Source organism: Lepidochelys olivacea, assembly GCF_965140295.1.
Source record: "Lepidochelys olivacea isolate rLepOli2 genome assembly, chromosome: 6".
Lineage (NCBI taxonomy): Eukaryota > Metazoa > Chordata > Testudines > Cheloniidae > Lepidochelys > Lepidochelys olivacea.
The window spans coordinates 101,635,365-101,650,002 of NC_140416.1; the positions used below are offsets into that span (position 1 = coordinate 101,635,365).

The 14,638-nt window shown below is 41.8% G+C and overlaps 1 protein-coding gene across 1 annotated transcript in view; it reads right to left on the reverse strand.

The window, feature by feature from the left end:
- Positions 1 to 8,323: 8,323 nt before the first annotated feature.
- Positions 8,324 to 14,638, reverse strand: part of SYNE3 (spectrin repeat containing nuclear envelope family member 3) — an 83,931-nt gene continuing 77,616 nt past the window's right edge. The window contains exon 18 of the mRNA XM_084632673.1: positions 8,324 to 8,702. Coding sequence (XP_084488799.1) covers positions 8,505 to 8,702 — 198 coding nt within the window. The 3' untranslated portion in view covers positions 8,324 to 8,504. The remainder of the gene's footprint in view (positions 8,703 to 14,638) is intronic.

Sequence of the window (14,638 nt, forward strand, 5' to 3'; positions counted from 1 at the left end):
TCAGTGAGGCAGGGATTGTTGACACAGGGATAGGCTGTGAAGGGGTTAAGAAACTAGATCGGAGATGTAGCCTTGGGCACAGTTGTGCAGGATGTGTAGGTGAGGAGGAGCTATTGAAACAATGCATGGCAGGAGATATTCAAAGAGTGGGTGGGAGCTACTGGCAGGCGAAAAAGACAAGTTTAACAACTGCACTGTGGACTGACTGGAGGGGACAGTTATGGGAGCAGAGGAGGGCAGACAGGAGAAGGTTGCAGTAAACAAGGCAAGAGATGGCCAGGTCACTGATAAGTTATCAGGCCAGGAAGGAAAGGTCAGATTTTAGCTATTCCAGTGGGTGAAGAATTAACATTAGAGAGAGTTCAGAGAAGGGAGATGATGAGAATGACCAAGGGCATGGAAAAACTCACATGTCAAGATACACTGAAAAGACTGGGAATGTTCACCTTAGAAAGGAGACAAATCAGAGGGGACATAATAAAAAGAAAAACAACAAACAGTCCAGAGAACAGAGATTGAACGCTTTTGTTCTCCTGGTCATGTAACACAAGAACAAGGGACAGTCAATGAAAATGAAATTTGTCGTATTCAAAACTGAAAAAAGCAAATACCTTTTCACACAACATGCAGTGAGACTTTGGCACTCATTGCCACTAGATGCTATAGAGGCCAAAAATTCAGCATGATTCAAAGAGGGGCTGGGCATTTGTATGGATAACAAGAATATCAAGATTTATTATAGTTAATACTAACAACAATTTTGGAAGTGATATAAAAATATAAAAAGTGATAAATATGCTTCAAGATGTAAGACACTCTCTAATTATTAGGGATTGGGCAGAGACTTCTGGAGCACATGGTGCTGGCCTCTGCCAGAGAGAGGATATGGGATAAAATCAACCTCGAATTTGATCCAGAATGGTAATTCCTATGTTCCTGTGTTCCAGCACCTAGGAACCATTATGTCTTTTGAAGACATAATCCCTCCTCCCACCTCCATTGGGGTGCTGCACCTCCTCTAACACAGCTCAGCCTCCCCAGTGGTCAGTACCTGTCAATTGCTAAAATAGATTAGGTAACAATGGTTTGCTTAGTTTGAATAGTATTGTAATTACAGTGGTGCCCTTTAGGCTACCAGTTGTGTTGGCATATTCCTGATAAACCCTATTCTTCAGGGAATGCTGATAACTCTTCTACAAACACATGGTCTGGTTTTCAACTGGGCAAACCAAAGAACTTAAAAACAAATAAAACAGACTGCATGCTAGATTATTAAATCATATTTGATATTTTGGGGAAACTGATTGTTTAGGTTCTTGGATTTGTTTTATTTTAACATTGTACAAGTGCAAAATGAATAAAGAAATGGCATGTCTGTGTAACTCAAAAAGTCCAGTGATTCAAATAAATAAGCGTGGTTAGTCCAAGACATAATCAAACTTTTTGAATCACAGTTAAATATGGTAGAAATGTTAAAATTGGTTACTGAATGGTTCACAGTGTCTGTGCAAAGTTATCTACAGTTTTTTTAACAGGCAGACTTTAGAGAATAGCCAAGCACCCACAGCTGGATTAACACAGTGAACCGTAAGAGCTCAGAGCAGGTCAATGATCTGAGAACTACGAAGAACTTGCCTGACTTCCCCCAGCAACCCTGGAAGGAGCCCTTACATTTCACTTGGTAAATGTGTTTTCAGCTGCAGAATAGTAACTAAACCAATGGACAGTAAAGTCTACAAAAGCAGCTATTACAGCCAATACAATATAATAACACATAACCAAAATCCATGCATGATTTCAGTCAATAAATTTCAGTAAATCTGAGTAACTACCTAAACGTTTTTCAAAGGTGGAAATAAATATATCTCCACCTGAGCCAAAATAAATATTGAATATGAAATGAATGTTGTTGCTACTTAAATTTAGTCCTTAACTATTATCTGGCAATTCCCATGATTCCCAAGCAGCAAGAAAGACTTTTCAGTGCCACCCACTGGTTTACAGAATTCCTTTTGCTCCCTTTAATTTATTTACACAACTGAGTGTGTAACTCCTATCTCCTCTTGAAGTGCTCTTGTAAATCTCCTTCACACCAATGGAAGTTCCATGCACACACCAAGTACAAAGTATTTAATGTCCTAGACATGATCAAGCTGAGTAAATTCCTGAGATCCCAGAGCACCAGTATATAACAGAGCTGGTAATTATTTTGTCTAAAGACACACTATGTAGATATCTGCAATAGTCACTTTTTGGAGAAACTGGTTCTCTTCTGAGGACATCAATCAACTCTAATGATTAAGGATTAAGCTGAGATGAATAGTGATTCTAAGATCCCGGCAATTTACGCAAAGTGATCACTGTATAATGATTAATTATGAGTTTTATTAATTAGGTTATTCGCTTTATTTTCAGCCAGAAATGCTTGACTATAGTAAACATAACAGCCAGGCAAATAAGTTATTATGTGGCTTACAGATCATGATAGCTCTGCAATCTTGGTGTTATCAGGAGAATATTACTTTTGTGTGTGTGTTCTTAGAACATACTTTTTCCTCACAAAGAGCACTGGAGAGAGGCTTATATAAACAGAATTTAAAACAATCTAAATTGCTGGTTGGAATCAGAGAATATTCTATAAATAGGTATGCAGCCCAATAGCAATTCTCTACCTCACTGTACTGCAGCCATGGAAAAAATTGTTGAAAGCGTCTGGCTACAGAATCAATTACAATTCGCAAATTAGACTGAGGCTTTTCTCCAAAGGCTGGGGCTGAAGTCTGAACTTGGAGTGCGTGGAGATCCTACTAACTTCCCTGCATGAGCAGCTGAGTGCAGAATTTGGCTAGTTGAGCCATAGTTTCAAAGCGGTATCATCTTGGCCCATCAGATAGTGGATGACATCTTGTATGCTAAAGAACTTTGGTGCATGCAGTTTTGCAAGTATAAAAATGTTTACTTGTCAACACATAGTGAATTTGGATGCAGCCTGACTAGTCAGGTGCTGGTCTGATTTGCATGTGCAAATAATTCCCAAGCTCAAATGTATTTAATTTAAGGGCTACAGCTTTCCTTGAAGGTACTCTGACTCTGGATTAGCTGTAAACCCGTCAGGCAGCACGAGCACTGAGGTTTGGCCTCTATCTATCTATTTTTTTTTAATAGGCATCAGCTTTAATACAAACAAGGGGAAGTACTTTTCCCACACAATAGCAAGTTAAACTGTGGAACTCATTGCCATGGGATGTTGATGGCCAAAAGTATAACTGGGTTCAGTGAAGAAAGAGATAAAGGATAGGTCCATCAATGGCTATTAGCCAAAATGGTCAGAGATGCAACCCCATGCCCAAGGCAACCCTAAACTTCTGACTGTCAGGAAGGGAAGATGAGTGGATCACTCCCAACTGCCCAGTTCTGTACACTCCCCCTGAAGCTATTGCCAGGCATTTTAAGTATACTGCCAGCATTGATTCCATACTGTGTCCGAATCTGAAGCCCAACTGTGAAGCATCCAGGTGATTGACAGATGTCACAGACAGAGCTGTGAATAACTGATTTTTCAGGTCAGTGGCCAAACAAAAACAAAAAAAATTCAGGTTTACCCAAAACACAACTTTTTACTTTTTTGGCAAACCAAACATATTGAAGAAAATATATTCAGGTAACGTGAGGTTTTTGTTTTTTTTTTAAACCTTTAAATATTTTAAAATAAAACTGAAGTAAAAGTCAAAATGAAAAGCTGTTTTGATTCAAAATGGCAAAATGTTTCATTTCAAAATGTCAAAATTAAATATTTTGACTTTTTCAGAATTTTTGTTTGTTATTTTCTACTGAAAAAAATAAGTGAATCCAAAACACACTTATGAAAAAGTATCAGTCAAAAAGTTTTACCCTGCTCTAGTCAGAAATGATCTAAGAGTTTATAAAAGTTAGGACAAGAAAAATGGTGTGCAAAAATGTAGACAGAAATCTGTACCTAAAGTTTATGAGACTGCTCTTGAAACTTTGTTCCTTAGGATGCATTTTATAGATATTGGGGCCTATTTCCTTCACACAGGAAACCAACGAAGTTCTGTGAGGGGGAGAATTGAATCCGCTTTCCTCTACCATTATTTGAGCTTCACATCGTAATAGCAGTTACACTCCAAAAAATCAGTAAGGCAAAATCTTCTCAATTAAATTAAGAAATGAGGGAAGATTGGATTTTTTTCTCTTTGAGGCCCTCCCCCCCCACCAACCCACCCTCACACCACAAAGAACCTGATTTACATTTTTCTTACACCAATGTAAACTGGGAATAACTCCACTGAGATAAATGAAGTTACTCCAGCATAAAACTGGTGTAAGAGAGAAATCTGAGCCTAATGTTTGAGCTGATTTCCATGAAAAACAGAGAAAGATTCACCTCTGCTATGAGATATTTGTATTGCTTAGTTTGTTTACAGAAAAACTCCAAGATTTACAGCAGAGATGTTAAAGAATAAATTAAATGCAAAACCCCAGTGGCAAAAGTGTGGTTCTAATTTAGATTTTTTTTAAACCTGCCCCAACATTGAAACTTTAAGGTGACATGGAATTTATTTTCGTAAGACCCTTTGCATGGAAATAATTTCTTTAATGTCCCCTACATTTGTATTGCCAATGCTTGTAAGATCCACTGCTGAACTCAAAAACAATCCAGACAAGAAAGGCCGGTGCCCAGAAACTCTTGGGAGATTCTGTAATTTTCATGCAAAAAACCTGACCGTTTCCTCCTTGATCTTCACCTTAACTAATTTTTCCCACTTGTTATAATTCTTTTTCTCTCCTGCCTTTCATCCTGTTTTATTTAATTTCCTGACCACAACACCCCTCAAAGAAGCAGAAAGTGGCTATGCTACAAACACTGTTACATCTCTATCCTGCCCCATCCCCCTTCTGGTTCTTTGTACACATTGAAATGGTTTGAAACGGAGGTGGGAGATGCACATGGTTCAGAGCTTAGATGATTAAATCCTTGCTGCACAGAGCAGAATTTGCATGGCTCTTGAACCAGCTAACTGGGGGAGAGGAGGATGTGTCTCTCTCTTCTGCTGGAAATAACAGTTGCAAAGAAGGAATTCATTTGCTGCATCACTTGTGAATTATAGTTCCTTTCCACCTGTCTCCTTTGCGAAGGAGGACACAGCTTGATGCCTTTCTTTCCTTCCTGTTTATATTTAAACCCCTTATTTGTCTTTCACAATTTCCTCTTCTTGTCACCTTTCTGCTTTAAGTCACCTGTCTCCTCTCTCTTCTCCTAGCTCTTAACTGCCAGGTTTTAATCGACATTGCTTCAGATCCTCCTCTGCTCCTCCTTCTGCTGCATTTCTCCCCTCTGGCTCTGCCTACTCATGCATTTTTCCTTCTAATTTCCTAGTTGACTGAAAAATGTACAAAAATAACTGTTTCCTTTTTTTTTGGAGCTGATTTTCAAAATTTCAATGCCATTTTTCATCAGAATTCCTAAATTTAAAACATTTTGACCAGTTCTAGCAATGATCTCACTCCAGTGTAGGTGGGCCATGAGCAGCAGCTAGCCATTTGACCACCTTGTCCTCTCCACCTGCTCTGAGGGGGTTAGACAACATGTTTGTTAGAACACCAGTATTCTCACTGTATTAGAACTCCCACCTTTGCTGATCCTGGTGTCACTGCAACTGCAGGAAGCATGAAGAAAAATGATTGTGTAGATAAGACCTCCCTGACAGTGAGAGCTCTCTGCAGGGGAATGGTCTCCTCAGAGAAAAGGTAGAGGCCCCACCACTTGGACATTTGAAATTAGACTGGACAATGTACAATGGGAAATAATCCTGCATAGGCATAGAGATGGACTAGATCAGTGATTTTCAACATGTGGTCCATGGACCACTGGGGATCCGTAGACTATGTCTAAGGGGTCCACGAAAGGTTGCTGTTACCATAGGACATTGGCTTTCAAACTGTGGTCCGTGGACTCCTTGGGGTCTACAGACTATGTCTAAGATTTCCAAATGGGTCTGCACCTCCATTCAAAGATTTTTAGGGGTCTGCAAATGAAAAAAGATTGAAGACCACTGGACTAGATGGACCCTAATAGAGATTGTTCTTTACATTCTATATTCTTACTGTTCGTGCCTTCCTTTTTCAGACCCTATTCTTTCTTCTTCCACCTCTCTTCTCTAACTGCACCTACCTTCTTACCTCTCTCCCCCCACTGCTGCCTATTCCCTTCTATTCAGAACTCCTCAATATCTTCTCCCTCCTATGCTACCCTGTCCTCTCTTCCCTCATTTCCTCTCTTTATCAATTTAAAAAAAAAAGACTTTGGGGGAATCTCAGATCTAAACTTTGTTGTTTCAGCTCTTCATAATTATTGACATAGTAGGCAGAGGCAGCACACAACACACAGTCAACCTGTGGAACTCTTTGCCAGAAGATGTTGTGAAGGCCAAGACTATAACAGGGTTCAAAAAAGAACTAGGTAAATTCATGGAGGATAGGTCCATTAATAGCTATTAGCCAGGAGGGGCCGATGGTATCCCTAGCCTCTGTTTGCCAGAAGCTGGGAATGGGTGACAGTGGATGGATCACTTGACGATGACCCGTTCTGTTCATTCCCTCTGGGGCACCTGGCGTTGGCCACTGTCGGAAGACAGGATGCTAGGCCAGATGGACCTTTGGTCTAACCCAGTATGGCCGTTCTTATGTTCCATGTAATCACCATTATACTTAATGGAATTGGGTCTGTAGTTAGTACATAATTTACTTCCAATAATGTAACATATGTAACGATGGGCCATATTCTACCTTTTATTTTGGCACAGAAGTCCCATGTATTACGATAGGGGATTGGTGTTTTGTATGCAGAGTAGAATATGGCAGGATGTAATGAACCTCTTGTAGGTTTTATGGTACAAAAAAAAGTGAGTCCCACCTACAAGTCTACAGTAGTGCGTACCCACTATAGAATTGGTACGATTCTGTTTGGAGAGAGACAAAAAGTCAGTTGCCACTACCTAGAATTCAAATTTCATCCGAAGAAATCGCCAGGCCAGGGGAAACTAGCTCAGATTTTTTGACTGACAATCTGATGACTATGCCTCTGAGGATAAAAATGAACAGGAAAAATGGGGGCGAACCAAAGAAGTGCCGCAAAGTATTTGAAACAATCCCCTTTCCCGTCTTTGGACAAGACGCAGGCTCCCATTAGGTAAAACACCACCACGAAATGGTTGTTTCCTCATAATAACACTGTGAACTGCACTTCCATTAAAAAGCATATTGAGCGCAGACATTCCTGTTAAAAAAGAAGAGCTGATGAAAACAGGCCTGAGGCTAGGTAAAAGGATGACAATCCTCCGTGTCCCAGACCTCAGCCTTTTGAAAAACTTGTAGCACAATTGTGCTTGATGCAATTACACCATGTCACGTTTTGTTAGCAAACCACTGACATAACGCCGGCTAGGAAGGAATCATGTCTACTGACTGCATTTGTTAATGTATTTCTGCGCTTTGGCCAGTTTGTATGCTGATGCTGAGACAAGCTACATCGCATTGTCCAGATCATGTGGTCCATCCCAGAGCAATTTCTGTGCCAAAACCATTCGTGTGGATGATCTTCATAGTTTAAAAGGGGGGGGACAAGATCATATTTTTCTCTTTTGCACAGCTCACTGCTACACAGAGCTTTGTATACTGAAGCTGCACAAAATAAAATAAAAATTACAATTTGGTTTAGAGTGAGGTTTAGAAAAATGCCCCATTATTTTCAGCTTTCCTTGCCTGGTTTTACCTCTCTGACTTCAGGAGTGACAGAAGACAAAGCATTAGAAAAAGTTGGTAGACTGTCACAAAGAGCATTTGAATATACTGTGGGCCTGGTCTCACACCGATGTCAATGGAAGTTTTTGCATTGACAACAGTGATGACTGGATCAAGCAATAGAAAAACTAGCTACTAATCCCAAATAGAAACTTCCCCTTTTGCTAAAGCCTAATGTTAAACAGCGTATTTAAACATGATTCCATTGCATCTCACTCTCAGAGACAATTTTTCCTGGCACATGATTCCACAGAACATCCCTTATTTTCTCACACTCACTTTGATTTCAGTTGTAAACACCAAGAACTCAGTTTTTTAAAATATCTGCTATTCGTTGCTGAACAAAGGCAGAAGCAAAAATATTGCAGGATTAGAGCAAAACAGTGGAGTTTAGATGTTTTTCATTATAGTTATATACACACAATATATATATATATATATATACACACTCATAGTATAAATATATTCATATAATATTGTAAAAATATTAATTTAGCTCTAACTGTTAATACCTGATTTATATGGACTAACCTTATACGGTGTTTATTTGATGACGTTTCCAGTTAATCTGGTGGCCATGTTAGAAGCCCTAGATTTAGAGGATTAGCAATAGTCAAGACACCTAGGAAAAAGCAGCCTGGATGTCTAAGCCAGTCACTTCTCGCCACGTGCCTGTAGAGGAGTTAAGTTGGAGGAGGGCCTTCATATCTCAGCATCAAGTTGAAGGAGCGGGCAAAGTTGTTGGCAAGCTTGCAGCTGTGGGTCTCCTCCACCAGGGGGAGCAGAAACGCCAGGAGCAGCAAGAACAGCAGGAGTATCTGCAGCGGCAGCGCTGCCCAGCACACGCGGTGCAGGAAAGGACACATCCCCCCTGGACGTCTCTAAAAGACACAAACCAAATGGGGATGATGGATTTATTGAGCACATTAACAAGAAAAATAATGACAATAATTGGGGGAGGCGCGAGGGGCAGGGAGTAAAGACACCTAAAATATTTCCTAGAATCAGTGATAACGGAGGTGGAAAAGACCTTTTAGCCCATCTTTTCCAGTGCAGAACTGGTCCCCGTGATATATTCCTGCAGGTTCTGTACAGTTTGACTGATTCCAGTGATGACGCTTGAACCACTTCTCTTAGGTTATTCCCTGGGCTAACAGACCTCAGTACTAGGAATTATTTTCCTGAGAATTATTGCTTGGCTTCATTGGAGGAAGAAAACAACAATCCTGGGTCAGGTTTCTGATTACTGAGGAGAAAAAGTCTATTTTAGCAGCTAATATGTCACAGCAAAATGAAAGCTTTGCTTCCTGGGAGAAGCCAAACAGCCTTAGGCTTCGTCTTAGTAGAGGAGCTTGAGCTTCATATATTGTTTGTATTCATTATGGCCAGTTCTCTCAGAGATTTGATTTGGTTTGGTCTCCCAGTGCAGTCTGATCCTTGGGCCCTCTCTGTTTATTGCTGACCTTCCCCCTGGGTAGGGAAGGCAGGAGAAGGCTCCGCATTGTTACAGTCAATCCACTGCTTCTCATGCTTTGCCAGACAAATTTTATACTTCACGAGGTGCAACCGAATGACAAAGACAAGGGAGAAGCACAACAGATGGTGAAAGCTGGCTTTAACATGAAGTACCCCTTAAACTCACATTTGATGCTCAGTGATCATTATAATAGAGTTCCACGAAAGGAAGAGAAGAGCCAAATTCTGCTCCGTTACACTGGTGTAAATCAAGAATAATTCTATTGACCGCAATAGAATATTGAATAGAATAGTCAATTCTATTGACTGCAATAGAATATTGCTTTGGATATACACCAATGTTACAGACCAGAATTTGGGCCTGGGACTTCAGGAAATACTCATTAAAGTGGAGGATTCACAGTGGCAGGATTCCTGGTGATTATTAAAGATCTCTCTCAGAAAAAAATGGTTAAAAAGTAGACAAATACTCGGATGAGGCAGTTTCTTCAGCAGGCATAGATTTACATTGGCAGCACAGTAATAATATTTAGCATCTACGCAATACCAGTCATTTACATGCTTTACGAATCTTAACTAATTAATTCTCATAACACACCTGTGAAGGGTACTATCCTCATTTCACAAATGAGGAAACAGAGAAGTTAAGTGACTTGCTCAAAGCCAGTGTCAGAGCTAGGATTAGAAATTCAAACTCCTGGCTCCCATTTATCTCGGATTACCAGGCAATACCTTCCTCCCACTGCATTACCAACAGACACTGCCCTTTGAAAACACCAGCAGAGAAGATAATGTCAACAGACTAGAATGTTGTCACAGATGAATGGTCTGTATTAGAAATTGTGGAGATGTTTCTCCCCCTGGTAACTAAGCTCCTCAACCTCCTGGCGCTATAAATATAAGTGCTGGGGCATTTATAGAAATTGCCAAGGCACACAAGCAGACACAGTTTCAGAGCGAGATAATGATTCTGTAAAAATATTATTCTGTTACCAGCTGGTTTATTTCTGCCGTATCAAATGACCGATGGAGATCTAGTTATTGGATCTGGCGGATGTTGAGGCAACAGAGTGACAGCTGTTTGTTCTACCCTTTCTGACTTGCTGCATTGCGACTGGGTTAACGCCTGATCCAAATTCCACTGAAGTCCGTGAAAACTCCCAGCCCTTTGAGAATAGGTCAGGTGCTTCAGCTGCTTGTGTTCCTCTTTTGCTTTCAGTGAAGTACTAGAAAAAATTGGGAGTCTAAATGAAGGTGTTCCCTGATGGAACTTCACTGTGTACAGCTGGCATTTACACAGCAAATCAAAGCTTAGTGACCCTGGTAGCATTGCAGGAGCCATTTCTACATATGGATGTACTGTTCTTGACTATTGTGTCCAACGCACTAGACACAACTGGCTGTCCTTATAGCTTTTTCCTTTCTATTAGTCCTACAGGCCAAATCCTGAAGTCCTTAGTACGCTCTTAAATGAGAGTTTTGCCCAATTAAGGACTGAATAAAAACTGGGCCAGGGGGAGGGAATTCGTACCCTTATGTTGAATAGTCCCACTGATTACAAAGGGGTTAGTCAGAGAGTAATGTACTAATTACCATGAGTGCAGGTGGCAGCATCAAGTCCTGAGTGAAGCATTCAGGGTTCAGCTCTAGATTCTACAAAACAGGCTCTTCTTCAACATCACCACAGTCTCCTGGGAGCCATGTAAATCAATGGAATTTCACTAGGGATTTCTCTTTTCAGTAGTTATTCTCTATTCCTGTTTAATTCTCCATTGCCACCACAATAGCCTAGTGCAGCAATGTGGTAGAGACACTTGTTCTAGATTCCTGTCTTTCAGACTCCAGAGCCATGCAAAACCAGACCATGTTTATTACTATTTGCCAACAGTGGTAGTTTTGTTTGATGGAAGATTTGGGGCAGAATTATCCTTGCCTTGTGAAGACGAAGACTAAATCTTTCTCCCACTGTCAGAAAATAAGCACTTCTACCAGGAACAAGACGTGGAAGTACTATTCTCTCTGGCACAAGGTTTAATATCAGTATTATTAAAGGAGAGGTCCCTATAACAGGGAATAGCTCAGTGAGGGACGGACATTACAGATGAGATTTTCAAAAGCACCTGAGGGAGTTAATTGATTTTCAATATGACTTGTGCTCCTAACTCCCTTTGGTGCTTTTGCAATTCCCATCAGATAACTCTCCAGAATTCAATATTGCCCTAGCGAATCTAAGGAAGTCCTGGATACTCTTAAGGCATCTGCTGGATGACAACAGAAATGGAGCTGAGCCACAAATGGAAAAGCCTACTGTCTCTGCACCCCCTCTCCTTATGTTTGGAGCTGTCTAATTGCCAAGCCAGCTGCTCTGCATGTGCCCTCCTAGTTATTTATTCCTGCTGGAGAGGGGGTGCAAAGATGCTAGGCTTTTCCATTTGTGGCTCAGCTCCACTTCTGTTGTCATCCAGCAGGTGCCTTAAGAGTATGCAGGACTTCCTTAGACTCCCTAGGGCATCCATGTTGCCAGTAAGTATAGTCTCTCTCTTGCCTGTGCCAGCTCCCCTAGGGAGGTGTAGAGGGGAGGAGGTTGCTCACTGAGGGCCAAACTCTGCTTGGCCTTCAGCAGGTGCTCAGCAGTGTTGGGAAGGGTGCATGGAGTCTTCCCCTCAACTTCCATGGACTGCCTGAATAATCCTGAAGGTGCAAAAATGGGGCCAGGAGGGGGCAGAGTCAGGTCCCTACCACCCTCGCCAGCCTCAGGGATGGAGAGGGGTGTAGTACGGGATGCACTCCCACAGTGCATCCACAAACTCCAGGAGAAATGGCCTCTGAGGCAGGCTCCTCCATGCCCCCTCTGGGGTGGTGTGGCTCCACGCTCTGCTCAAGACAGAGCTATGGCTAATAGGCACGTTCTAGCCCTGACCGTCTGGAAGCCCAGCTGACAGAGCTCCGTATAATGCCTGCCAGCAGGAGTTGTGCCTTAGGGCTACAAGAAACACATGGACTCTACTCCCAAGCCTGGTCATTAATTCAATGCAAGGATAAGACACCATGGCTCTGTTTCCTCCTCTGTAAAACGGAATGGCCTTACCCACAGATGTGTCACAAGGCTTAAATACCGCTTGTCAAGTGCTTCAAGATCCACTACTAAAATCTGCAAAACAATACTGCCTTTCATGGCTCTGTGTATCTTACATATACTATTTTTCTGAGACTGCCTTATTTATAAGCAAAGACTTTATTTCACTGTGGCTTTTAGTAGAGTAAGATACCACTCAATGAGACTAACAGTAGCCAAATCTGGCATTACATGTACTCTGCAAAGAGGCACTTTCACACTGGGGAAAAACTTGAGGAAAGGAAAATGAATTTACTTTGCCTGCAGTTTCTAGCCTGTTTCCTTGCTGGGGTTGAAGAATAACTTTTTCCTACACAGCCCAGCTTCTCCATTTTGCCTGATCATATAGCAAGGTCATAAACTTGTATTTCACACACCAGTTTGTTTTTGCTCTTGTAGCTCGAAAGCCTGGTCTCTGTCTCTTTCACAGAAATTGGACCAATAAAAGATATGACCTCACCCACCTTGTCACTCTCATATCCTGGGACCAACATGGCTACAACAACACTGCAAAGAATATTTTACTACAGTTATCACTCTCCCTCTGACTTGGTTTTGATCATAATCCAGAATACAGGAGAATGTTTTGTTAATTTGTTCTAAGCTAAGAGATAGTAGCATCGTAAACCACAGCCTGTCCAGCTAATGGTACAGAACTTATCTGTGAGTTAATGACTTTGCTGCTACCTATATGTGCCAGGCATATCAGTCAAAAAAAAAGCACCTCCAGAGCTGCTGTACATATCAGAGGTCCTGTGGGAAAAAAACCATGTGATCATATAATTAAAGACTGTATCATAATGCACAGGGGGCTGAACTAAGATTACACACACAATATTAATTCTGGCATTTCTTACCTGTGAAATAGTTGGCTTTGTAACTTTAATGTTCTTTTAAAATAGGTGGGTGGGGGCTGTGCATGCCCACGCAACATCTGTGGGGAATTTTGAAAGCTGCCCACTTCATAAGTAGACAGGCAAATCCCAGGGGTTTTAATTCCTCCGGTGCACTCAGAAGTACACAAAGTTGACTAGACTATCAGCCAGAGTCTTTGTACAAGGGTCAGTTTAAAATCACAGCAAGAAACAAACCAGCAGTTTACACTTTAAGGCCTGGTCTACACTATGAGTTTATGTCGAATTTAGCAGCATTAAATTGAATAAACCCTACACCCGTCCACACAATGAAGCCATTTTTTTCGACATAAAGGGCTCTTAAAACCAATTTCTGTACTCCTCCCCGATGAGGGGATTAGCGCTGAAATCGACATTGCCGTTTCCAATTAGGGTTAGTGTGGATGCCATTCGACGGTATTGGCCTCTGGGAGCTATCCCACAGTGCACCATTGTGACTGCTCTGGACAGCACTCTGAACTTGGATGCACTGGCCAGGTGTACAGGAAAAGCCCTGGGAACTTTTGAATCTCATTTCCTGTTTGGCCAGGCGAGCTCATCAGCACAGGTGACCATGCAGTCCCAGAATTGAAAAAGAGCTCCAGCATGGACTGAACGGGAGGTATTGGATCTGATCGCTGTATGGGGAAACGAATCCATGCTATCAGAACTACATTCCAAAAGACGAAATGCCAAAACATTTCAAAAAATCTCCGAAGCCACGAGGGACAGAGGCTACAGCAGGGACGCAACACAGTGCCGCGTGAAACCTAAGGAGTTCAGACAAGCATACCAGAAAACCAAAGAATCAAACGGATGCTCCGGGACAGAGCCCCTGACATGCCACTTCTAAGCTGAGCTGCATACAATTCTAGGGCGGGGGGTGCCACCACTATCCCACCTCTGTCCGTGGACTCGGATGATGGGGTACTCTCCGCCATGCCTGAGGATTTTGCAGACGGGGAAGATTAGGAGGAGGAGGATGAGTTTGAGAAGAGCACACAGCACACCGTTCTCCCCGACAGCCAGGATCTTTTTATCACCCTGACTGAAATACCCTCCCAACTCAACCAAGCCGGAGAAGGGACCTCTGGTGAGTGTACCTTTTTAAATATAATACATGTTTTAAAAGCAAGCGTTTTTTAATTATTAATTAGCCCTGAGGACTTGGGATGCATTCGTGACCAGTACAGCTACTGGAAAAGTCTGTTAACGTGTCTGGGGATGGAGCGGAAATTCTCAAGGGACATTTCCATGAAGCTCTCCTGGAGGTACTCTAAAAGCCTTTGCAGAAGAATTCTGGGGAGAGCAGCCTTATTTTGTCCTCCATGGT